Source organism: Cyprinodon tularosa, unplaced genomic scaffold (genome assembly GCF_016077235.1).
Source record: "Cyprinodon tularosa strain WSP-4 unplaced genomic scaffold, ASM1607723v1 ctg71, whole genome shotgun sequence".
Taxonomy (NCBI): Eukaryota; Metazoa; Chordata; class Actinopteri; order Cyprinodontiformes; family Cyprinodontidae; genus Cyprinodon; species Cyprinodon tularosa.
The window spans coordinates 3,987,962-4,012,465 of NW_024039463.1; the positions used below are offsets into that span (position 1 = coordinate 3,987,962).

The following is a 24,504-nucleotide window of genomic DNA, read 5'->3' on the forward strand; positions in this document are numbered from 1 at the left end:
AATGATATGCCTCTCAAACTTATCCTGCTTCCTTTCAACAAAGGAAAAAGAAAAGCATTACATTCCTTTAAGGTTCTACAACAGGTTTGAATTTACCAGAGAGGCCAGTGGGTCATGACCCAAAGCTTTGAAATGCAGAACTGACTCCAAACATCTGATGGAAATATCGTCAACTTCTGGGTCAAACTTATTTGCAAAGAGGTGCTGCTGTCTCAGGAGCCACAGGAGGTCTCCAGCTCCATACACACAGACAGATCTCCTGTGGGCCCCTGTGCATGGGTAGTATGGAGCTCCTTTGCTCACGTCTCCTTCTAGGTAAGACCACTTGACTGCCCTGGAGAGAGCCTGCATGTCCGACACGTCGTATTTGCCATTAGCGGGGGCTGATCCAGGAACATGGGGCATCCTCTGCAGGGTAGCCCACATATGCTCATCCGGGCTGTACGTATCCTTCTCCCACTCTATGAAGTTCTGCACCTCTCTGTTCTGCATTATGTGTTTCACAAAGGCCCTTGAGACAATAAAGTAGGCGTTTCCTGAGAACATGGGGCTCCTGATCGGTGGTGGGCTCTTCCTCACGCCCGTCCTGACAACCGTGTTGGTGACATTGTGGTGGTACTGCCAGCGACCTTTCTTGTAGTCGTTGGTGGCTTCGGTTTCCATGCTGTTTCTCCCATTGAGGGCTTTCAGAGCTCTCACCATCTCCCTGTTGGTTTTGATTGGAAAATCTGTCCCACAAGTGTTCAGCAGGTACTTCCACTGGATATCGGAGCGTAGCAGATCTTTCATGCAATTCAGATCTGCCTGTACTCTGGACCAGGAAGCATACACAACTCTTTCTAATTTGCTGCTTATGAAAACATTGGGAAAGCAGGAAACTATTTCTCTCACAGGCCTGTGAAAATCCAGAGAAGATTTCTGATCAACATGAACACAGTAGAGGTTCTGAGGAGCATAGATAGACCGCAGGAGTCTTTCAAACATCTCAATCTTTTCATGGATCACCATGGAGTACGCAATAGGAAAATTTGCCTCCTCTTCACTAAGAGGTACATTAATGAAACCTCTTTTCTCAGTGAAAGCTACACAGTCCTTTGTCGCATTGATGTAGAAATCCTCAGATAGAGCCGTTTTCTTACTTCTGGTTGCTAGAAGCGCTTCTAGTTCAGCCATTCTGCCCTTTGTGTCTCCAGTGATGACACCTAAACAGGCAGGCAGGTCAGAGGAGAACTGCTCCAGTATAGGAAAATGAGAGGGCAGACTTCTATTAAAGTTTGTTCCCCAAAAAATTAAAGAAAGCCCCATACACACCACGAGGAAAAAGAAGGTCCTCATATAAGTCCACTTTCTCTGAAGTTTTGAGTAAGTCATCTCTTTGGTCATTAGGTGGCGGAGCAAATGAACTCTCATCAGTGAGGTTTAGGAGATAAAGGCTGTGGTACTGAATCCTCTACTTGGAGGTGTGGCAGAAATAGGTTTGACAGGAAGGTCTGGCCAACTGCATCCTTGTTGATGTTTAAATAATTGTATTGCATGAGTAAATCTCATGCTGGAAACTTCTGAGGAAGTTAAGGTGTATATTTCTAACTGTAAGGGTGTCAGAAGAGATGGTGACTTTTTCAGCTAAATCATACAAACTGTTTCACCACTGTCTAGTTTCACAAACTCCTTTTTATTGTTAATTTACAAAAAGAATATAGACATTTACACAAATATGCAGGTAGTTTTTCAGTCACTGCTCACATTTTTTTAAGAGTGTGCATTATACAGATACAGGCACTTTGTAGTGTAACTTACAACTAAAACAAATGATGTTTACACACATTCCAGTGATCACTTAAAAAAAAAGTTGGAGCCACACATTTGGATTTGTTGTTGACTTTTCCTCATCTGCTTAGTGCCGTTATCATAAACAAGCTCAAAAATCACAGGCTGCTAATGACAGTTCTATGGGAATATTTAACCAGTCTTTGAAAAAGAAATTAACCATTGTGTTGAAATTGCTTTGTAGCCTGCCATGCACCAGGCCTTATGGGCTTAAGGTCAAAAGAAGATCTAAAAATGTAATATAGCTCTAATTAATCAATTGCAAAGCTAGTTATGTGAACAGATATCACTCGTTTAGGAGGTAGGGTTTTGTCCTGTGACCAGTAGGTTGCCGGTTTGAGCCCCGACTCCATCCATCTCTGCTGTGTCACTGGGTATAACCCTTCACCCAGCTTGTCTGTTGTTAGTGTTTGATAGTATGGCAGCCTTCCTTTAGTTAGTCTGCAGCTGTCAATGCAGCTGTGGCTACAGTCTAGCTCACCGCTATCAGCAGTGATGGGTTAAGGTTCTCTAACTTTTCCACTTCTGACTGACAAAATGGTCCCAGACTCAACTGAGGACTCAAACCATTGGTTGGGTGAACAAACGTTTCTACACAATCTATTAACAACTGCAATTGTTCCAAACAACACCAACAACCAAAGTAGTTAGTTTTATCAATTTTGTTATTGATTCTTTGGGTTCTTTTAGAACTTTAACATAAATGTTTATCATTTAGTCAATTTCTGCAGTGGACCTCAAGACCCCATCCTGGTTGATTAAGGGCCCCTTCTTTGGGAATTGGTGGTGTAAAGCACTTTGGGGTTCTCGAACTTGAAGGAGAGCTGTATAGGTACAAACCATTTACCACCCAGCTGTGTACAAATTTTGGCCATCTTGGTCAGGATATTCACTTAAATTCTAAACCGGAATCGGAACCGGAAAATCATGAATTTGCGCAAAAAATATGAGCATTGAATATGAACAAAAAGCATAGTGAGATAAAGAAAGCTCTAGCCAAAATCATAATCCTTTAGATCTAATGTGAAACTGTTGTTGCCCCACAAACCGTCCAAATGCTTTCTGGAGGAAATGTTCTTTTTTTTTAACAAGATAGACTGAGTTCTTCGGACAGAAGCAGTCAGGATGAGGTTTCAAACTTAAAACTGGGGTAACAATCTTAAAGCATCGTAGTGGTAGCATCATGCTAATGGGCGTTTTATCGTCAACAATACTGGCACATTGCCAAAGGGGAGTAGGGGAATGTAAATGAGGAAAACTATCTAAACAAACAGCAGCTACAATCAGGTACCCCTGTCCAGGAATTCTGTTCTTTGCAAAATTGTTTTAACTTTACTGCTGTTTGAGAATTTAAAAGGTTTATAGGGCCCCTGTGAGGTCTTGTTACAGCGTATTCAACAGAGCTGCTATGCTTTGGATCAATGTCCAGCTGCAAAGCCCTTTAACTAACGGTCACTGATGGTCAGCCATTCTCTATCAGGTTCTTCTGCCAGAGAGTAAAACTTTTGACTCTATAGTATGGCAGGCTGTCAAAATCGCCCAGCAGCTGTCCCCAATATGTCTGACCATCAATATGGTGTTCTTTACTTGAAACACTGTTTTAGATTGAGGATAGAGCTAATTAGATGTATTCTAAATGTTTCCTCTTTTTTTTTTGTCACTCCACAGAATTTATTCGCTCTGACTCTTGGGGACCACCAAGATGTTTTGACAGTTGTGGATTGAAGTCAGCAGTTGTTTTAGATTTGGATGTCAGCCATGCCTGCAAATTCTCCTCAGTCTCTCAGAGTTGATTTATGAACGCCAACTTTAATTAAAGCAAGTAAGGCCTGCTGTGTTTGAGACATTGTTTTGGGTTCCCTTTGTTCCTTTTGAAAGTCAATTAGCGTTTGGTGCGGCGGCTACTCCTGAGAAGGTTCTTCACTGCTTCATGTGTGTTTTACAGATTATGGCTATTTTCACATTTTTACTAGTGATACCCATCATATTGGAATAACGTCAGTATTGGCAGACGTTAATTATTGTTCTGGTTCCATCAGTAAAACTGGTTCCACATCAATACCTGCTAATCATTTCCTGGATGGTGCAAAGTTTAACTGAAACTGATTAAAAGCTAAGTTGCTTATTGCCAAGGTGTCATAGAGATTAGGAAATAAATATACATGGAAAATTATAGAGCACCCTTGTTTTCATCAGTTGCTTGTTCTAAAGCGGTATTGTCTGAAGGATATATTGAACACTGAAAAATATAGTTCAAATCTTTATTTCTGTGTACTGTAAAATATGAAATATCAAAAACTGTTTGCCATAACATATATAATAAGGAATAGTGATGCATATGATCATAATATCAAACAATAAAAATAATGAAACCCCAAAGCAGTTTAAAGAGTAGTTTATAGATGGATGAAGGAGGCGAAGATTAACCCTCTCATGTTGCCCAGCAAGATTTTAACCCTGCTAAAAATTTACTAAATGCCCTAAAGCGTGAAAGTAGTTTAGTAACTGTATAATGAACTCTGCCATTTCTGAAGAGTAGACCACTCAAATAACAACCAAGAATCAGACCAGAAACTTGCTGATTCAAGGCAACGGTCTAAACGCCTCTTTCTGTCCAAACCTCACCAATTGAAAGAAGCATTAGAGCAAATTTCATCTTTAATGATTACCTTTGACCCTAAGAAGAAAAAGGTAAATTCCACTACAAATTCAAATGTGTGCATACAGATCTTATTTTTAAAAATCGTTATTTTAATTTAAAAAAGAACATTCAAAAAATCATTAAAAGCCCCAAAAATAATAGAATGATTGTATATAAACAATCTCCCATAAACGAAGTGACTTTTGAACCCAAATTTACACTGATAATCAGTCAGTAACAGTTCACCCTTAAATGGCTGCATCTAAGACTGACTAACAGGGACATCTTGGTCTGTATCTGTGTCCTGCTCCAGGATGAAGCTGTAGCGCCTGTAAACGGATCCTCCTCTGCTGGTGTAAACTACGTCTACCTCATCGCCGCTGTCAGGCTCGGGCACGCCGTGGGGCATGTTGATGCTGCCGCTGCCGCTCAGTCTCTCGTAGCTCTGGTTCCAGCAAAGCCTCCTCCTGGCGTGGGCCTTGATCAAGGCAAACACAGCCAGGGCCAGACCCGCCGCCAGCAGCAGGGTGACGGGCAAAGCAGCTGAGGTGTGCTTTAATGCTCGGGAGGACATGTTCGTGTCTGATTCCTTACCGTCTCCTGACCTAGGCTGTGGAGTCTCCACACACAGAGCTAATGAAGACAAAAATAATTAAACTAATACAATTTTTTTTTTATTAAATGTGTCCTGAAATGCTTTAGGAGGATGGCATGTTTACCTGAGCGAGTGTCACAAACACAGCAGCTGGTTTGATTCACTGCAGCCTGGCAGCAGCGGGAGCAGCGGTTCTCTACAGCATGGAGGGCAAAGTCTCTGTGACAGGTCAGACACTGGTCAGGTCTGGGGCCAACACAATGCCTGCAGGAGCTGTCACACGGCTCACAGGTTTCCTATCAAACAGCGGCACAGATCATCGTACTTGTAAGACATTTGACAGCACACTTAGAGGATATCAGTGTCTTCATAACTAAAATGTAATATAAATCCATTTATTGTACCACAATGGGGAAATTCACTCTCTGCCTTTGACCCATCTCATTGGGGAGCAGTTGGCTGCCATTGTGTGACCACCAGGGAGCAGTGTGGGGTTAAGGGTCTTGCTCAGAAACCCAGAGTGGAGGCTGTGGGGATCAAACCGGGTACTTGCAACCTTCTCAGAGCACAAGCGCACCACTCTAACTCCCTTTATAAATTAGACAATAGTGTATCAACCCCAAGGTAGTATAACCTTTGAGCTATTGCACACTTTTCACATTTCTCCCACTCTAGTTGTGCATTTCTGGTGCTCCTCTTAAGGGATCATGACCGTGATCTGCTTTATAGACCAATGCTCTGCTGACTCTGCATCTGACTCTAGGTCCACTGTAAAATGCACTTTCAGTTTTTAGATGAAAAGATTGAAAGGTGTTTTCTACGATTTTTCAGAGCTGCAATTTTGCCTCAGAGATTTGCTGGAGGCAGTCATTTCAATCTACAGGTAAAAGCCAGTAAATTAGAATATTTTGAAAAACTTGATTTATTTCAGTAATTGCATTCAAAAGGTGTAACTTCTACATTATATTTATTCATTGCACACAGACTGATGCATTCAAATGTTTATTTCATTTAATTTTGATGATTTGAAGTGGCAACAAATTAAAATCCAAAATTCCGTGTGTCACAAAATTAGAATATTGTGTAAGGGTTAAATTTTGAAGACACCTGGTGCCACAAACTAATCGGCTGATTAACTCAAAACACCTGCAAAAGGCTTTAAATGGTCTCTCAGTCCAGTTCTGAAGCCTACACAAACATGGGGCGACCATTGACACATTGCACAAGGAGGGAAAGACACAAAATTTTATTGCTGAAGAGGCTGGCTGTTCTCAGAGCTTTGTGTCCAAACACATTAATAGAGAGGCAAAGGGAAGGAAAAACTGTGGTCAGAAAAAGTGTACAAGCGATAGGGATCACCGCGCCCTAGTCAAGATTGTGAAAAAAAAACGTTTGAATGCATCAGTCTGTGTGCAATGAATAAATATAATGTACAAGTTACACCTTTTGAATGCAATTACTGAAATAAATCAAGTTTTTCAAAATATTCTAATTTACTGGCTTTTACCTGTAGGTTAAAAACATTTACTCAATTTAAGCATCTGTTTTTAAATAAATGTAACTTCACAGTTGCATCTTCAGGATGGAGTTTGTCCTTTTAAGACAATTCAACAATGTGTATGACTATCTTTTCTGTTCTTAAACAAATCTAAAATTGCCTTTGGGATATACAGATGTTTATACTATGCTTGCTTGGAGAGAGCAGTTTATTCAGTTCAGGTGGAAAATTTTTAATGACCTAAAAAGTTTCTTAAACATCACAGCCTTTTTAAAAAAAAAAAAAAGCCTTTTGGTGCATTTCTCACATCATTTTAGTTCAGTTAGTTCAGCCTTCATAACATTTAGTCAGTGGTACACATCATGGTTTCTCATTCCTTTTAAAAAAATCGCAAATTCTTGGTTCATACAGCTTATTCATATTATAACATTATCATTAGCTTATGTCGTGTCAATCAAAATTAACTATCCTTCTGAATGCTGAATAGTTATGTCATATAAAACTAACAGTTCTCCTTTAATTGCCTTATTCATTGGATACAAAAATGTTGGTTTGAATATTGTGAGTTTTCACCACTGAAATGCCTTCAGACAGCAGTTTGCAGCCCGGAATAGGACGCTGGTGGAATATCTTCCTTCCTAATCACTATTCCTTATTCCAGTAAAGGAGTTTTTCACCTCCTGGAAGTTGAAGGTATATGACCAGTTTGATGTAGATGGATCTATGTGACTAGACAGAGAGGAATATCTGGATGTGCATGAATGATTTACAGTTCTATGCATGTTTTATGTCCTTTCCAAAATGGACTGCAATACTGTTAGTCATTGTGCACAGCTCTACCCAAAAAAAGGGTCATTTATGTTGTAAAAAAGGTTGTATATCTTTTGCTTTGCAAATGCTGTAACAAATTAGAATTGCAAAGAGTAGGAGCAGTAAAAATCTAAAAATCTAAATATTCCATGTTTTGTACTCAGTTACACTTAAAAATGTTATTTGTACCTTTACTGTAGTTTTTTAATTGTTGTCTGTTTTTGGCTGATGGTTCACAGCTGTGGCTGTAGCTTAAAAGAGCTCTGCTGACAGCACTTCAGTGCCAGAGTGTTTACCAGTGTGGTATGCTTCTAACTGGTCTTAATCCGCCAGAGTTCTTCCTTCCAAAGAATTTTCTTACAGTGTTTTTGTGAGCTCCTTCTCATGTTGCCTCTTTGTTCCTGGATTCTGTCTCCAGAAGCTCCTCGGTTTCTGAAGACCATATTCAAGTTTTAAATCAACCACCATGCAGTCGTTGGCAGCCTCCTAATCATCACCTCCTCTGGGCCCCACCGCTAATCGAAACCGTGCTCACTCTCCAACAGTTATCTCTTTAGTCAACCTCCTGTTGAACCAACCCTAGATGTCACCTGGTTCAGACGCATTACTTCCAAGCAGTTCACCCTTGAAGACCGGTTCCAACCTCCAATCACATTCCACCCCCATTAGACTCAACCCATTCCTTCTTGGTGATTCCATCTCTAATCACCAGTAAGCAAAACCTCTTTTTCAAGATTCATTCAATCCATTTCATTCTTATCCTCCCTGTCTTCCTCTATTATACAGCCGGAGACTCGTTCCTGTTTCCTCAGTCCTGGACCTCCTTCCTGATCTCAATAAACATTTCTAACTTTTTCTTGACTCTTGGGTGTGCATGCATCAGAGATGGGAAGTAACGAAGTACAAATACTTCGTTACTGTACTCAAGTAGATTTTTCTGATAATTTTACTTTACTTTACTACTTATTTTTATGGCGACTTATTACTTCTACTCCTTACATTTTTACACAAATATCTGTACTTTCTACTCCTTACATTTAAAAAAATTGGCTCGTTACTTTGGTTTTGAATCATTTCAATGGAGTTACCATTATTATTTTTCACAGCATCAATACCAAATTCAATCTAATTGGATGGGAATCTACGTTGCATTTGACGCACCACTACAAGATGAATCGACAGATTCGGCGGTATTCATTCGCGGCAAATCATTGCAGCTTGGTGGCGGTGGCGTTAGCATAGTAGCATGGACGACGAGATGATTGAAAATGAACACAACGGAGATCTAGTCCTATTGGCAGACATCCATTTAAAATTTAGTCAACGGCATGAAAAAAGTGTTTTTTACTTTTATACTTTAAGTAAATTTACAAGCCTGTACTTTGTTACTTTTACTTGAGTAAAGAAGTTTAATCAGTACTTCCACTTTTACCAGAGTATTTTTTAACACAAGTATCTGTACTTTTACTCAAGTACAGAAAGTGAGTACTTTTGCCATCTCTGGCATGCATGTACTAATTCAAGTAATGGAATCAGATTGAATGTGAAAAAAATCTGGATTGTTAGTCCATAACAATTAAATAATATAAGTAGATTTTGGAAAAAATTTAAACGGTATATCCCTTCCTTTCACAGAAAAGTTATTCACTATTTGGTGCTGGTCTATTAAAAGCCAATGAAAAGGAGGATTCTGAATATTTTATATATATATATATATATTACAGATTAATGTTGGTGCTTTTATCTCTCTCATTTAAAATAACTGAAAAAAGAAAAAAAATGAAAAGTGTTTCATGTTTTGTGTCTTAATGTATTTAGTCTCCCTGATCACTTTGAACCACTACAGATAAATTATATTTTACCATTTCTGAGAAGTATCGGCCCTCCTCACAGCGTGGGTAGCAGACTTTGTCCCTCAGAGTGCTCCCCGAGTCGCATGTCAGGCAGCCTTGAGGCGAAGCATCTGAAATCACATGTAATCACACTATTCTTACACAAATGGGAAAATGTATCCTCAAACACTGACACATCAGAAAGACAGGTGGTTGATCCTGTAGATGGAAAATACAGCTTATCATTCACTTAATGAGGAATAATATATATAACACATCATGCCTGTACCTGTGCAAGTCTGACAACTGGTATGGCACTGTTTGCAGATTTCATCAACCTGATAGAAGCGGTGGGGGCAGCGTTCGACACACAGCCTGGTGCCTTGTAGCTCCAAGAGAGGAGGGAGACAAGCCCTGCAGGATTCAGGGCCTGGTCCTGAACACAGCTCGCAGGACGGGTCACATTTTTGGCAGTGAGAGCCCTGTTTGTAATACCTAAAGAAATACATAGATGATAATTTAGTACAAAAAAAAAAAAAATATATATATATATATATATTATATATATATACATACATATATATATACACATATATACATACATATATATATATACACATATATACACACATATATATATACACATATATACATACATATATATATACACATATATACACACATATATACATACATACATATACATATACATATATATATATATATATATACATACATATATATATACATATATATACATATATACATACATATATATATACATATATATACATATATATATATACATATATACATACATATATATACATATATACATACACATATATATATATATATATATATATACATATACATATATACATATATATACATATATATATATACATATATACATACATATATATACATATATACATACACATATATATATATATATATATATATATATATATATATATATATATATATATATATATATATATATATATATATATATATATATATATATATATATATATATATATATATCCATCCATCCCTCCCTCCATCCATCTTCTCCTGCCTATTCAATCAGGGTCATGGTGGGCAGTCTCCGGCAGTCTATGAGCAAGAAGCGGGGTATACTCTGGATTGGTCACCAGTCTGTTGCAGGGCAATACAGAGATGCACAAAGCCATACAATCATGCACGCACACATTCACACCTAATGACAATTGAGAGCTGCCAATCAACCCAACAATAATGTTTTTAGACTGTGGAAGGAAGACGAAGTACCCGGCGAGAAACCACACATGCACAGAGAGAACATGCAAACTCCATGCAGAAAGACCCTGAATTGAACCCAGCATGTGCCTGATTTGAAAAAAAGCTGATGACACATGCTGCCTTTCAACCTAATTACAACCTTTGATAAAATTTTGATTTCAGAAGTGAGGGGACACAAGTATTTTTTAATATAACTTCAGAGTGTTTGACCATCCAATTACAGACCCGATTCAGTGTTTGTAAAGTGAGGTTCTGAAGAGTGACAACGGTGACAGACAATCACACAAGAAAGGATAGAGGGCCATTCATGAGCTTGTAGGCGGTCTAAACTCAGGGAAGCGGGCTTCAGCTTGAGCTGCGGTTTCCCACTTGGTCCTAGTGCTTGATGAATATCTGTGTAGTGTAACATTGTTTTTGGACAGTAAAACGTGCAGGAGACCAAAACAGACTTTTGAAAAAGTGCAGGGGACATGTTCCCCCCTGTCCCTTTTAAAAAATGACATCAATGATCATAACCCTTCAGTGTGAACTAAATTTAATCAGATCAAGCTTCATTTTCTTACCCCGGGGGACAGTGGAGGACGCAGAGCTGTAAGAGCCTCAGGTATCCAACAGAGCATGTCAGGCAGTCTCGAGGTGAAGCCCCAGTGCAAGTGGAGCAGACATGGTCACAGGGCAAACAGAGTCCCAGCTCCTGTCCATCAGCTTCCTGCCTTGTGGAGTATGTACCAGCAGGACATTCATCCACACAGCTGCTGTCTAGAAAAGAAAATGAAAAAAAATTTATTTCATTATGGTTTTCTGGATTCTTCTTCATCTCTTATTCTTATTGTGTATCAAAAAACCTCAAAACAATTTTGTATGAGTTGTCTATCTTAACAGCCCTCTAAGGTGTGGTAGAAAATCTTTTTTTGTATATAAAAAAAAAAAACGGAAAACCATAAAAAAAATGATTAAAACTGCACAGTAGATGCTAATACTACGACTACATTGGAACGGAAATTTCAATGAGCTGCAAAGTCCCCTGTCCTGCCTTAGGAAAGATGCTTTACGCTAATGTCTGCTTTCAGGAGTGGAGGCCTAGTGGTTAGGGCATTGCGCTTGGAATCCTGAGTTCAAGGACCACTAACACAGACTTCCACTCTGGGTCTCTGAGCAAAGACCCTTAACCCCACACTTCTCCCCGGGCGCCGCACAATGGCAGCCCATTGCTCCCCAATGGGATGGGTTAAATGCAGAAGCGCTCTCTACCTGTGACAGTGTAATGACAATAAAATGCTGGAAAACAAAATATCATTATTAAGCCAATAGGAAAAGGGGGAGGTATGTGAAACCAAACAGAGCCTTGCAGCTTCTATAGAACTTGAAAAGGCAAATAAGCACATCCTTTAAAATAACATGGTTATCAAGCATGCACTTCAATGTTTTTAATTGGTAAGAAACTTGAACCTTATCTATACAGCAAAGAGCTGTATAAATAGGGTTTGGTTGGTTTGAGGTAAACCGAAGTCTGGATTGTCTGGCTCATTTGTAACGCAACAAAAAATCTAATATTTCTGTCATTCCTAGTTACAGTAAAGTGCTTGGATAAAGACAAAATAATGCTAGACTACTTGTAGACTTAGTTCAATAATCTCTCGTTAAAAAGATGTATCCTAAGTCCTAATTTTCTACAAAGATTGTAGTAAAGATTACAAAAGATGCACCTGAACAAGTTAGACTTCCAATGAAACTTAAATACAGGACATCCTGGTTGGAAGGCAGAAGATTTAAAGATAAAGCTCACCACCATCTGCTTTAAGAAAACATTAGCTCATTGTTTATTATATCAACAACATAAAGTGTGAGAAAGATAAACCCAACAGGAACAAGGAGTCTTTAACAAAATGGTTGGCACAGAATAAAGTTACTTGATCTAGGAGCCCAAGGGCTTTTTGGGCTTTTTAAAAACCTTGTAAAAGAGAAACCATACATGTATATAGAACATGGAAATTCAATGCAAAAGGAATTGAAAATGAGGCCTTCTTTGTGGAAAGCAACAGTGCAAATAAATGAGCCAAAATGAAGCTAAATGCTGTTTATACCTGTAAACTCCACAATTCAAAAAGAGAATTGTGGAGGTCCAAGAAGCAAAAACAGACCCAACTCATCAGTAACATCAGGAACTCCGATCTCAACGTATGTATGAGTAACAAAGAGTGCAGTTTGATTCAATGTCACACAGTGAGAGAAAATGTTTATTTGTATCCTTTCTGCACTGTATAGGATGGAAATATTTGATTTCATTTGAAAGAGTTTCAATCAGTTTCATTTTCTTTGAAGACTGTGAAGGATTACATCTATGATTATTTGCCAATATATCCTAAAAAAAGATTAACTTTTCTTCTGGAAGCTTGACTATTGTTTTTTTTGTTTTTTACTCCTTGTGTTCATATTTTAAAGATGGAAGCAGCAGAAACCAAGTAAGGAGCCACCTCTAATGTATCCATCATAAAATTGATCATCTGAAGTAATTAGTAGTGTGTTTATTATCTATGTTGTTTAATTCTTTTAGAATCTTAAAATGGGTAGAAAACACTCACTGTGAAGGTATCTGGGGGCGGCACAGGTCAGACACTCATCGTTGCCAGGGCCCTGACAGGAATAACAGTGCTGGTGGCAACCTATGCAGGTGAACTGATCATCGTGCAGGTAAGTTCTCGTTGGGCAGGTCCCGTCGCCTGTGACGCCACACAGTAAAGTGTTGGGATCCAGTACTAGTCCCCTCTCGCACTGGGTGCACTGGTTTGGGTCTGGGCCACTGCAGCTCATGCACGTCTGGTGGCATTCTGCAGAGTCAAAGAGGTCAGACAACAGTTTTTCCTTTGTTTTTGTTTTTTTGTTGCTTTTCCTTCTCCATAACTGCACAGGTATTAGGAAAGAAACTCCTATCTTACACACAGGAATAGTTAGTCCAGTGGTACAAACCTTGGGATTCTAAATCTCCTTTAGTAAAGGTTAAAGTTCTTGTTGTGCAACATGCAAATAAAGAAATATATTCTGTATGAATCGGTTTATTTGCTTTGGGTCAGGAAGCGGCTTCATCTTTAAAGAAATGCTACCGGGTTTTGAGGACCTCCCTCATCTTTGTGTTCTCCACTGTCACTAACATGCTAAACAGCTTTTGTCCACATGCAGTGTATCTTTGTTCATGCCTTTTAGGACAGGTCTGATAGATGCTATTTGGGGAATATTAAATGCTGCAATGTTCAGTAACCTGCTGTTGTTTGCGGTTACCATCATGTAACTATATAAGCTACAAGCACTTAATGATAAGTATCCAGAGTTGTTACCTCTCTGGAAAACCTTATACAAGTCTACCTTTATTTTTAATCACAGAATAGTCACCACTGTATTGTAAGCTTTTTAATAAAGGTTAATTCAATTATGCAGATATTTTAAATGATAAAAACCCTAAAGCCTTTTAATTTTTTTTATTTTAATCTTGAATCTAAAAAACATCAGAAACAGAAGTGTTTAATCTTTTTATAATATAAGCTAAAGAGAAATTAGCATGACAAAAAATGTTACTTTTTGAAACTCTTTAAAACTAAGGAAAGGGCATCATCTTTTTTTTTGGGAAGTGGTATGAATTTTAAGACATCAACGATTTCACTCTTTTTTAACAGAGCTGAAGTATCCACTTAATATACCCTGAATTCTGTCACCTTTCAAAATTGGATAAAGTGAGCAGTTAACTGCACCTCAAATGTTCAATATTACATTCTTACTTGGTTCTATACCAAGATGCTTAAGCTCTTTGTGTGCTGAATGAAAAGCAAACCTTATATATTTATAGGAAAAGTTATTATTATCAAAGTTCAACAAATCAATATTCATAGCACCTAAAATTTAATGGAGTTGCTGGATTCTGTGGTTCCTAACATCATTACATCATAGTTCTAATACTTAGTTGTTGAAACTGTGGTAATTTGTCAATATAATATAATATAATACAATACAATATATATTATATGTACTTAGTACAAATACATTTGTTTATTCTATTTTTCGCTGTTCTATTGGGTGTCTAAATCTCATTATTCCTATTTTGCAATAAGCTGGATAATGCTCTCTTCTGAGTATCCACCAAATCCATCCTTATTCAAACACTTTGCTTGTTTGCTAGGATGGACTCATTTAACAAGGAGGCAATGGACGTCACAGCCGCTAACAGCGCAGGAACTTCCAATGCAAAGTACATTCACAAAAATATGCCACAGGCTTATAGATGCATCGGTGGTGAACTACTAAGGTTTCAGTCTGATCATCGAACAATGTTTGAGTGATGAAGGTTTAAATAAATGTTTTTTTTTAAAGATATTTTTCAGTAAAAAACTTACAAAAAGTCTCTTTAAGTCCAATAAAGTTGCCATGAGCTGTTTTTGACCATTGGTGAAAAAATGCTAAGCAGTGCCAACCGCTTTATAAGGACATTTTTCCTTTAACTATGTAAACAAGTTACTAAAGACAAATAATCCGTTGTCCTTTTTTTTGTTGTGTCCCTTAATTTTAATGATGCTGTTTTTTCTTTAACATTTTCTAACTAGCAGCTGAGTTCTTTGCAGAACAGCTACAATATGTTTAACACTGCTAAGGGAAATGTATTGCATTTCTTTTTAATTAGAGGTAAAGAAAGGGGCTAATTATAGAATGCATATTAATATTCAAATTTTTAATTGTGAAAAACATTTTACTGTTAAGAGTACTAAAAAGTAAAATTTGAATAACATTTGTGAGAATATTATAAAAAAAAAAATTAAAAAAGTGCAAGAAATTGAATTTGTATGCTCACCTTGACACTCCATAGCTGCCACCTCATAGTATGTACCCATGGGACATTCTTTGAGACATGAACCTTTATAGAGTCTGGGACTGAAGGTCGAGCAGGTCTCACAGTCATCTGCCAGCGGCCCAGAGCAGCTGCCACAAGTAGGGTGGCACTGAGCACAGAGGCCCTCTTCCATGTCCTCATAATAACCCACAGGACAGCTGGCCTTGCACACACCGTTCAGCATCAAGTAGAGGAACGTACATTCTGTAGCATTAAGATAAGGTGGAAATCAGACCTTCGTGAGATCAAGTTTTGGCAATAATTCAGAACAGATCTGATAACTCACTGAAACAGGTTCTGTCATCAGAGCAAACGTCACAGTGAGGGGGGCAACGTCTGCAGGTCCCATCGTCTGCTGGGTATGTCCGCAGTGAACAGTTTAGTCTGCATGTTCCACTCTCCAGGTAATGGCCATCAGGACAGGACAGACACTGAAATTTGTTTTCATCACAGGTCAAACAGGAGCTATCACAGGCCTCACATAATCCGTCTGGAGTCTCAAAGGAGCCCCTGGAAATGAAACAAGGAAGACATTTGACATGAAACTAAGTGGAAACGGCAAAATTACTTATTTGATTCATTTTAAGATTCTCTCCTATAGCTCACTCTGGGCAATTTGACCAGCATCGGCCTTGGTGCAGAAAAAGTTTGTTATTGCCTTTGGGGCAGCTGATGCAATTATCACTGCTGTCCACACAATCCTCACAGTTTGGTGAGCACTCTTCGCATAGCCGGGTTGCAGGGTTTGCGTAAGAGCCTGATGGACACTGCACTACACAAGAACCCTCCAGATCCAGGAAATATCCTGGGAAACACACAAACATCCAAACATATAAGTGTGTAAAAATTGGAATCATGTCCCAACGTGCTGTACAACAGAACAGTCGACATTTGTACCTTGGAAACAGGAGGAACAATCCAGTGCCTGTGGGCCAAAGCAGGTCTTACAGGATGCATCGCATGAGTGGCATCCACCGAATGTCCCTGGAAATTAAACACAAGTTAAATAAATAGCAAGACTTATTTTACCCTTTTCCACCAGTAGAGGGTAGCATAATATCTTTAAACTATTGGTGTTTTCAGACCACAGTTAATGAGAGCACAAAGTGTATAGAACTTGCAACAAATAGCCTTATAGAAAAGGCCCTAAATGCTTAAGACTAAGAAATGTACCAAATAAAAGCATATTTGCAAAGAAACCTTTACCCTGAAAAAACTGACCCCAAGTAGTGGTATCCTTGACCCTCATGTATTTTCCTCTTATCTGAGTATATTTGCATTTTGTCAAATGTCATACATTCAGAAACATACATTACATGTAAAATTGTAAGTTTGTCTGTACTATTCCTACAGGTATTTTAAAAAGATGTAATGATAGATGAGCAAGTATTAGGCTGAATTAAATGTTAAGTTAAATCCTGTATTTTGCCTGCAAAAATACAGCCTAAATAAAAAATGTTTTTTACAAAATAATTGGAGACCAGCCTGGATTCACTGGAAATAATTGTGATGGCATAGACCCATCTGCGACCTTTTGAAAGGTCTTCCATTTGTGTTGAAGCGAAGATTTTGGGAACGACAAGAACCTTTCCCACAGTATTCGGGATAATGAAAAACAGTGGAAAGGTCTGGAGGAGACTTCCTGGAGGTGTCTAATTGGTGATGAAGGGCCTCGGCCAGACAAGTAACCAGCAGAGTCTCACAAGAACCTTTGCAGAAGAGCAATTATCACCGTAGCTTTGGACTAATCAGGCTTTTATGATGCTGGAAGAAGCCAGTCCTCATGAAAAGGTACATGATGTCCTGCTGGCAGTAAAAGGGCTCAGAAACCATAAGAGACAAAGTCATCAGAACTGATTGAAAAAAGTCCAAAGTAGCTATGCCAACAGATGAATCTAACAACATGTAAACAGCAGCAGCTCCTCTTGTTTTTTGTCACAAGATAACAACAAGCATCAAAGTGTTTTAAGGTATTTTATAGGACAAATAAACATAGAGTAGCACATAACTGTAGAGTTGATAGAAAAGGTAATAAACAAAACTCTGCTGCATTTGGAGGATAAATAGCCCTGAAATAGTCTAATTAGTACAAAGAGTCCAACTGTGTGTAGTTTCATTTGGGTTTAAATGCACATTTGAAGGCCTCTGAGATTTGTGAAAATGAACACTAAAGCAGAATGATTGATTTTTACAACATCTCAAATTTTAATGTTTCAGCTAGAAATAAAAGAAGCATGAACCAAAGAACATCATTATCAGAGAAGTATAATATAATATAATTTGAAAGGGTTTTAGTCTTGTTAATATTCTGCCCAGCATTAAAAATTCTCCATTTAAACGTAGTTAGTGATTTATCCTTCTTCTTGTATGATTAAAATAGCTTTCATTTGGGTAAAAATTATGTATTTATAAGTTTATTTTCTGCTGTTTAGAAACACACTAGGCTGTACAACCTGGAAGTAGTGCAAAGGTCAGATTATAAATATGCACAACCAAAGCAAAGCTCATGTGGATAACTCTGCATGACCAAAATAACGGAGCACTGTTTCCCTGTGCTGTTGACCCAGACACAGAGGGAAAGTATTCAAAGAGCCAGACACAGCCAATGATGGTGTGTTTGGTCTCACTGCCCCTACAGGGAGAAGCCACCTTACTAAGGTAGCTACCCTTGAGCAGGACACACAATCCCCCCTTTGCTCCTGGGACAGGAAACTAAACTCTAACATGCCTCTGAAGGTGGAAAGGAAATCATTTCTATCCTCAGATCAATGCCGTCTCTGCATAATTATTTTTGTGCGCAGTCTTAGGTATGATGCCAGTGTGCCAACAGTTTTTTTCACTTTGCTTTCTCTGCCTAACTTTATTACAAGGAATCACATATAAATCACCAGCACTTAAAATCATCCATCTCTAAAATGACAAACACTTGGCAATAGTCAAAATAAATAAAGACTGCACTTCCTCTTTTAATTAAACTGTAATTTATAGTGTTGGGTTCCGATCCAGCAAATAACAGATACAGATGACAAATGACTGGAAGGGGAAACCGAACAAATAATTAAAACATCTTCCAAAACAGTTTTAAACTGATGCAATGTTCTGACTATAACTCATACATATCTATTTTAATGGATGTGACTCATGATTCTTATTGTTGATGCTGCTATTGTGGGTTATTGTTTTGATCTCCAGGCAAGTGCAAAGCATCAGGTTAAGAAATGTTGACCCAAAGAGCAGAGAAGGTAATGTATAAAACATTATTAATGCTTTAACTTAGAGGATGGAACAGCTATCTAACATATTCCATAAGTACGGTTTCTGACTAAAAATGGTGTTTGGACACAACTTTGGATACTGCTGATTAAATGAATACTGAACAGAGTATAAGTGAATAGGTTTGGTTGTTTCAGTTACTTTTGGGCCTGATTTGAATGTCATTTTCACTGCATTCTACAACCTGGAGTTAGTAGCAGTTTGTCACATACTCAATTAACTACACAACGTGCAAATGCATGGTGTGAAGAATAACTCATGGCAGCCAGTGAGATGTTTTATTGTGGTGGAACTTTTACAGTTACATTTATTTGTGTCACCACTGAGCTCTGTGATGTTGTTATATTTATTTTTGTTTATTTCTCTTAAACTGCACAGGAAAATTATGAAATTATGCTCATAAGCCCTGATCTACTAAAATCCCAAATGAGTGGCACAAAATTGAATAAAATAGGCACTAAATTGAATAAATGAAAAAATAAATTGAATGAAACTAAAGTTCAAAATACGTATTCTATGTGCAATTAAGGGGCATGTTCTGAGTGATCTGTTTGGATTGCACAATCAGATGATAATGGGTAAAAAAAAGTGGTGCAGATCACTTATTTAAATGAGGATTTCTTATTTTACTTTTGTGTATTTACATACCTTTAGTAGATAAGGCCCCATACCTTAGTTATACATTAGAGAACAAATAGATAACTAAGAATAGCTACGCAAACATTTAAATAGGGAAAGAAATGTCTATAAAACAACATTCCAAACTTTGAAAATCTTACAGAGCAATGTTCTATCCACCATCTGACAAAAAAGGGAGCAGCACAGCTAGAGTCTAAATTGACATGGCTGTTAATTTCGTTTAATAACAAGCTATGAGGCTGATAGTACCTCTGAAGGAGCTGCTACAAATGTTACAAATGTAGACTTGATGAAAGTGTGGCAAAAAATGTGCCTTTTTTTGAAAGAAAAAATATATAAAATACTCTTTTTGAAAACAATGAGATAAATATGATGAAAATTCTGCTATTTTTCTTTTACACAATAAACTATATGGACAGACTAACTTTAGAGATAATGATTCTCCACAGTGGAAGATAGTGATCGCAGCATCTTATAGAAAAGCTTTTCTTTAGCAGAAACAAAGAAAATATGAAGAGTTGGTGGCTACATTTAATTGACCTAGATTGTGGGTATCCAGGAAGAGAACTTGTTAGGACTACTTGAAATTGGGGCAGAGGTTCACCTTCCAGGAAGCCAGCTTCTTCCTAGACGTTCTGTATCAGTCAAATAGGTTACTTCTCTGACCTCATGCTGATGAAGATTCCCAGTCATCCAGGTCATAGTCATTCCGTAAAAGTTCAAAAAAATCCACTGGACTTGGTTTCCAAGATTTAAAGACGTTTCGCCACCTCTCCAGGAAGCTTTCTCAATTCAAATGTGAGTTTGAATTGAGAAAGCATGTTTCCAACATGCATGTTTCCAACATGCATGTTTCCAAGCAATACAAGGCCTTGTCTATATAAGACTCAAACTCACTGCGGATCCAGACATTTGAATTGAGAAAGCTTCCTGGAGAGGTGGCGAAACGTCTTCAAATCTTGATGAATCAAGAAGAACATTTTTAATCTGAAAGACAACAGGTCTAATCAACTAGATCCCAGATTCACTGTAGAACAGACAGCTACAGGAGATTATGACTGTAGATATCAATTAACAGCTACAAAGACTCATTATAAAAAAAAAAAACAAATAGAGTTAAAACAACATTTAATTTCCCTTTTCATTAAATTAATTAAAATAATTGAATCTGAACTGAATTGCTCAGATTCATTTTCCAGAAAATGTGTGAATACTTGACACAGAGAGCCAATGGTTTGAGAAGCACATGCTACATTAATCAAATACAGCGCTCACCATCAATACATGGTAATGATTTTGTACTCAGGGATTGAAAACAGGGTCCTTGGTTTCTCTGATGCTCTGTTTGGTCTCTCCCTTGCCTGACTTCACTCAATTCTTGGACAGGTTTCTGGTCTGGATAAGATTACCTCAGCATGCCAGACATACATTCAACAATCAGATTAAACCAATTTATGTGAGCTTTGTTTCACATATTGTTAACCTCTTACACCCTCAGGGGGTATAAATAAATTTCTGCCTGACAAAAACACACAAAAGTAAACCACTTATAGCCTCACAGCTATTAGATTTAAGAAGAAAAGTTTGGTACGTCTGTAAAGGTAAGATGTCATAGAATGGTTTTCTGGTGTCAGCACCATTGTAGCTTTGACCCTGCCTGAAATATTAGGGGCAAAATACAAAATATTTTGCATTTTTTGAACCTCGCCAAAATTTTCTTTGAAATAAACATTGCAAAACACTACCAACATATTATTTATAGCACAAAAAAGTAGTACAGACTTTTAAATCTAAATGTTGTGTAAACATATACCAAATTTTGACTCAATCAGATGAATCATATTTATTTTAGAATGGTATTAGTGAGAAATTTCTTAGGCGGAGGGGCCATTTTGGCACATTTATCCAAAAATGTCACCAAACTGTGCCAAATGTGTTTTTTACATCAATACTGGGGGTTTGTTAAAATTATGAGGTCACGTAGCAGCTGGACCCACCGGTGGGTCCATAGGGTTCTAGGGGTTAAGAGTAACACGAAATCTCGCACATTCCTTTCGACAAATCTTTCCCACTTTCCTCATACCAACTTTTACCATTATTATCTTGCCATAAAAAAAGCTAGCAAACTGTGCAGTGATTTTGAATTGCAGGCTTAAATGCTTGATAAATGTGTCTGGTTAAGTATTATGAAATGTAGCAAAATTATTACTTTCTATATAATCATCCTCAACATTTTTTTAGTATGAGTTGAAATTCTGTGACCATTCTGTTTTATTGAAGACAAAAAGTGAAACAACACACTTAAGGGCAGATTATTTTGGTATTTAGAACATGGAATGAGGCTAAACATTACAGGCAAAATAAAACAGTCCCGGTTGGACATTAAAACAACTTGATTTAAAATGGTTAAAGACAAGGAACATTTTAACCCCTTAATAGTCAGCCAGGGCTAAAACCTGTTGGCTCCTTAAACCTCTAAGTTCTCACTAGAGGTTAATGAACAGCGAGAAAGGTTTTAACATTTTCAAAAAGAAAAAAGTACAATAAAAGTTGGTCTACATAATGTACACACACAGTCAGAAATACCCTGTTCTTGCTTTATGTAAGGATGCTCCACAGTTTTCCATTTCCACTCTAAAGAAAATCTCACATTGGGTTTTAAACAGAAATAAAATCTTTTAAGGAAAAAGATTGTCCTGGTCACAAATTAATCAGAATACCTAGGATTGGTGTCATAAACAAAATTCTATACTAAAGTCCTGAGCATGAATAAACCTCCCGATAGGACATACTGTAAAATGCAAGGTCACAACTGAAACCAATAAACGAATGACCTGGTAGTTTGTCTTTGTTTCACACAGTTTTAATTAGAAGGACTGATGGTCCAGATTTATTTTTAACAACAATGTGCAGAATGTGATGATGAAGCACCTTGATTGCTGCATCCTTGATTCTACTTATTAACCCTCATCATCAAATAGATTTAAGATTAATCTTTTCACCAAACGCAGTCGCCTTACTGGTAATGAGTGTGAAAAACAAAAAGAGTGGATTTTAAATCACTTCATCTTGGTGAGTCAAAACTATTTAACATTTATTTGGTTTTACCGTTGCCCTTTTCTTTCCAAAAAGAAACAAACTGTAAAATCCATTTAGTAATTGATCCGATATATTTCTACTCACCCAAGCACACGATTTGAAAGTTCAACCTTTTCATTTGCTTCAAACATTCAAGCTAGATTTCTCCTTTAAACTTTAATCATGAGCCAAAATTAAATGAGACTTTCACTCACCATCAAAATACTGGCCAAGCGGGCAGTTAACCTGGGGGCACTGTCCATGCAGAGGAAGATTACCGCTCAGACAGAGGTCACATTCTGTGGAATGAGGCCCATGACACATCTGGCACACGCTGTGGCAAGGCTGACAGCGCCGCCCACTGGAGTCACTGAAGGTCTGCGGTGGACACTGCTTTATACACTCCCATCCTGTTGCAGCAGAGACAAAGTGACTTCATTGCTGTGATACAGTTCTCAAAAACTGAACACAGACCTTAGTAAAGATACAACGCACTTTACACCTCACTGTTTAAATATAAATAATATCAGCTTACTGAGGGGTGAGCATGCATTCTGGTTTTTGGTTATTCCAATTATTTGTTCTTAAAATCATGTTTTAATGTGAATACGGTAAGTAAGTAAATAAATTAGTTTTAAATGTATTAGCTCATATATCTCTTATATTTAACACTATCCAAATCGACCTGGGATTTGTTTAAAACAACGGCAATGACAACTTAATGACAGCAGCTGTCATCAATTTCATCAACTATCATTTGTAAAACTGTCAGTGAGTCTTTCAAGAGAGAATTTCTGGATCAGTTTTCTTGGCGACATTGTTTTAAGTCAGTAATGTTGGGGGGATTGTAGGAGCTGCCTGTTTATGCTCACATTACAGTATCTCATTTATATTTAGTTTGGACTGCTTTTCGGCTAATCCAAAGCTATTTCTACGTTGTGCTGAACCTTTCACAGATTGATAAGTTGGTTTGCTTTGGGTATTTTTTTTACTCCATCATGGGACCAAAGGTGGTTTATGCTTCAGGTCACATAAATGTATCCTCTGACAGGGAGCGGGATTCATGGTTCCATACATTATGGGACATCCTTCTTTTTCTGTGCCAGCTGAGAAACCCCAGACCATCACACTACCACTATCGTGTTTGACTGTAGGGATGATTACCTTCTTCTGAAACACTGGTTTAGGTTTATGCCAAATTTAACAGGGACGCTTTGCCACCATAAAGTTTCAGTTTTGTCTTCTTGGTTCATAAAACATTTTTCACAAAATCTAAGGCTGGGTTAAAAAAAAATTATTTAATCGATTCCTTTACATTTTTGCAAAATTTATGTGTAGGGAATGAGATGGATTAGTTTTATAGTGACGCGCGTGACGTTCACATTCAAATGAGCAGGCGTGTGCAAATGCCGACCCAAGTAACGCACCGCTCAGCACTCGTCCCAACTGAAGTCTGATGTCTGGAACCATTTTTGATTTAAAACAGCTGAAAATAATGTGCCGGATATGTGACATTAAGGTGACTTCCCACCACATTGATAATGATTGGCACCTCGCATCTCGTGCAACAGACCACCAAGATTACTTTGAGCCAGACAGCTGCAAATATAGCCAATAGGTTGACTGAAGACATTGACAAATGAAAACAGAGAACACCCCGTAGTTGTTAAAGACGACGCTGCAAATATGGGTTGTGCAGTGAAGATAATGCAGCTCATGCAAGTCTGTTGTGTCATGTCTGCTTGCTTGTGTGAGGCTTCACTTTTTCTCTTTTCACAAACAAGTTGCCACTTTTGAGACAGTTTTGTTCACATCTCAAGTTTAAACTGATTTACATTAAGTTTGCACTTTGTGTTCAACTGTAAAAAATAAATTACATGAGTATTTTGAAACACAGTTGAACCACTTTCATTATTGTAAAAACAGATCGAATTGAAATTAATCGATTAAGAACTATATGAATCAAAATCGAATCAATTTGCGACTTTGGCCAAAATACCCAGCTCTAATCAAATCTCCAAGATGTTTTCAGTACATTTCAGACAGGCCTTTTGACTGCTGTTGGTCCACAGTGGTTTTCACTCTGAAACTCTAATAATGTCAGTTTTTAACAGTTCCTTTCATGTTAAACATGAAAGTGCTGGGATATGA

At 37.7% G+C, this 24,504-nt stretch overlaps 2 protein-coding genes across 2 annotated transcripts in view; both read right to left on the reverse strand.

Annotated features, from left to right (window-relative positions):
- Positions 1 to 58: 58 nt before the first annotated feature.
- Positions 59 to 1,407, reverse strand: gcnt3 (glucosaminyl (N-acetyl) transferase 3, mucin type). Its single transcript, XM_038268871.1, has one exon. It carries the CDS (start codon positions 1,381 to 1,383, stop codon positions 76 to 78), a length of 1,308 nt encoding a protein of 435 aa, XP_038124799.1. The 5' UTR covers positions 1,384 to 1,407; the 3' UTR covers positions 59 to 75.
- A 1,497-nt stretch (positions 1,408 to 2,904) lies between these two features.
- LOC119772451 (proprotein convertase subtilisin/kexin type 5) overlaps positions 2,905 to 24,504 on the reverse strand; it is a 31,234-nt gene continuing 9,634 nt past the window's right edge. Inside the window, exons 6-16 of the mRNA XM_038268881.1 lie at positions 22,569 to 22,763; positions 16,261 to 16,347; positions 15,970 to 16,168; positions 15,650 to 15,873; positions 15,325 to 15,567; positions 13,073 to 13,318; positions 11,054 to 11,249; positions 9,493 to 9,698; positions 9,234 to 9,334; positions 5,188 to 5,359; positions 2,905 to 5,101 (exon numbers count right to left, since the gene is read on the reverse strand). Coding sequence (XP_038124809.1) covers positions 4,731 to 5,101; positions 5,188 to 5,359; positions 9,234 to 9,334; positions 9,493 to 9,698; positions 11,054 to 11,249; positions 13,073 to 13,318; positions 15,325 to 15,567; positions 15,650 to 15,873; positions 15,970 to 16,168; positions 16,261 to 16,347; positions 22,569 to 22,763 — 2,240 coding nt within the window. The 3' untranslated portion in view covers positions 2,905 to 4,730. The remainder of the gene's footprint in view (positions 5,102 to 5,187; positions 5,360 to 9,233; positions 9,335 to 9,492; positions 9,699 to 11,053; positions 11,250 to 13,072; positions 13,319 to 15,324; positions 15,568 to 15,649; positions 15,874 to 15,969; positions 16,169 to 16,260; positions 16,348 to 22,568; positions 22,764 to 24,504) is intronic.

What these genes read in the sequence shown, in the direction of transcription:
- gcnt3 (XM_038268871.1), bottom strand. Translation starts at nt 1,383, where the DNA reads ATGACCAAAGAGATGACTTACTCAAAACTTCAGAGAAAGTGGACTTAT.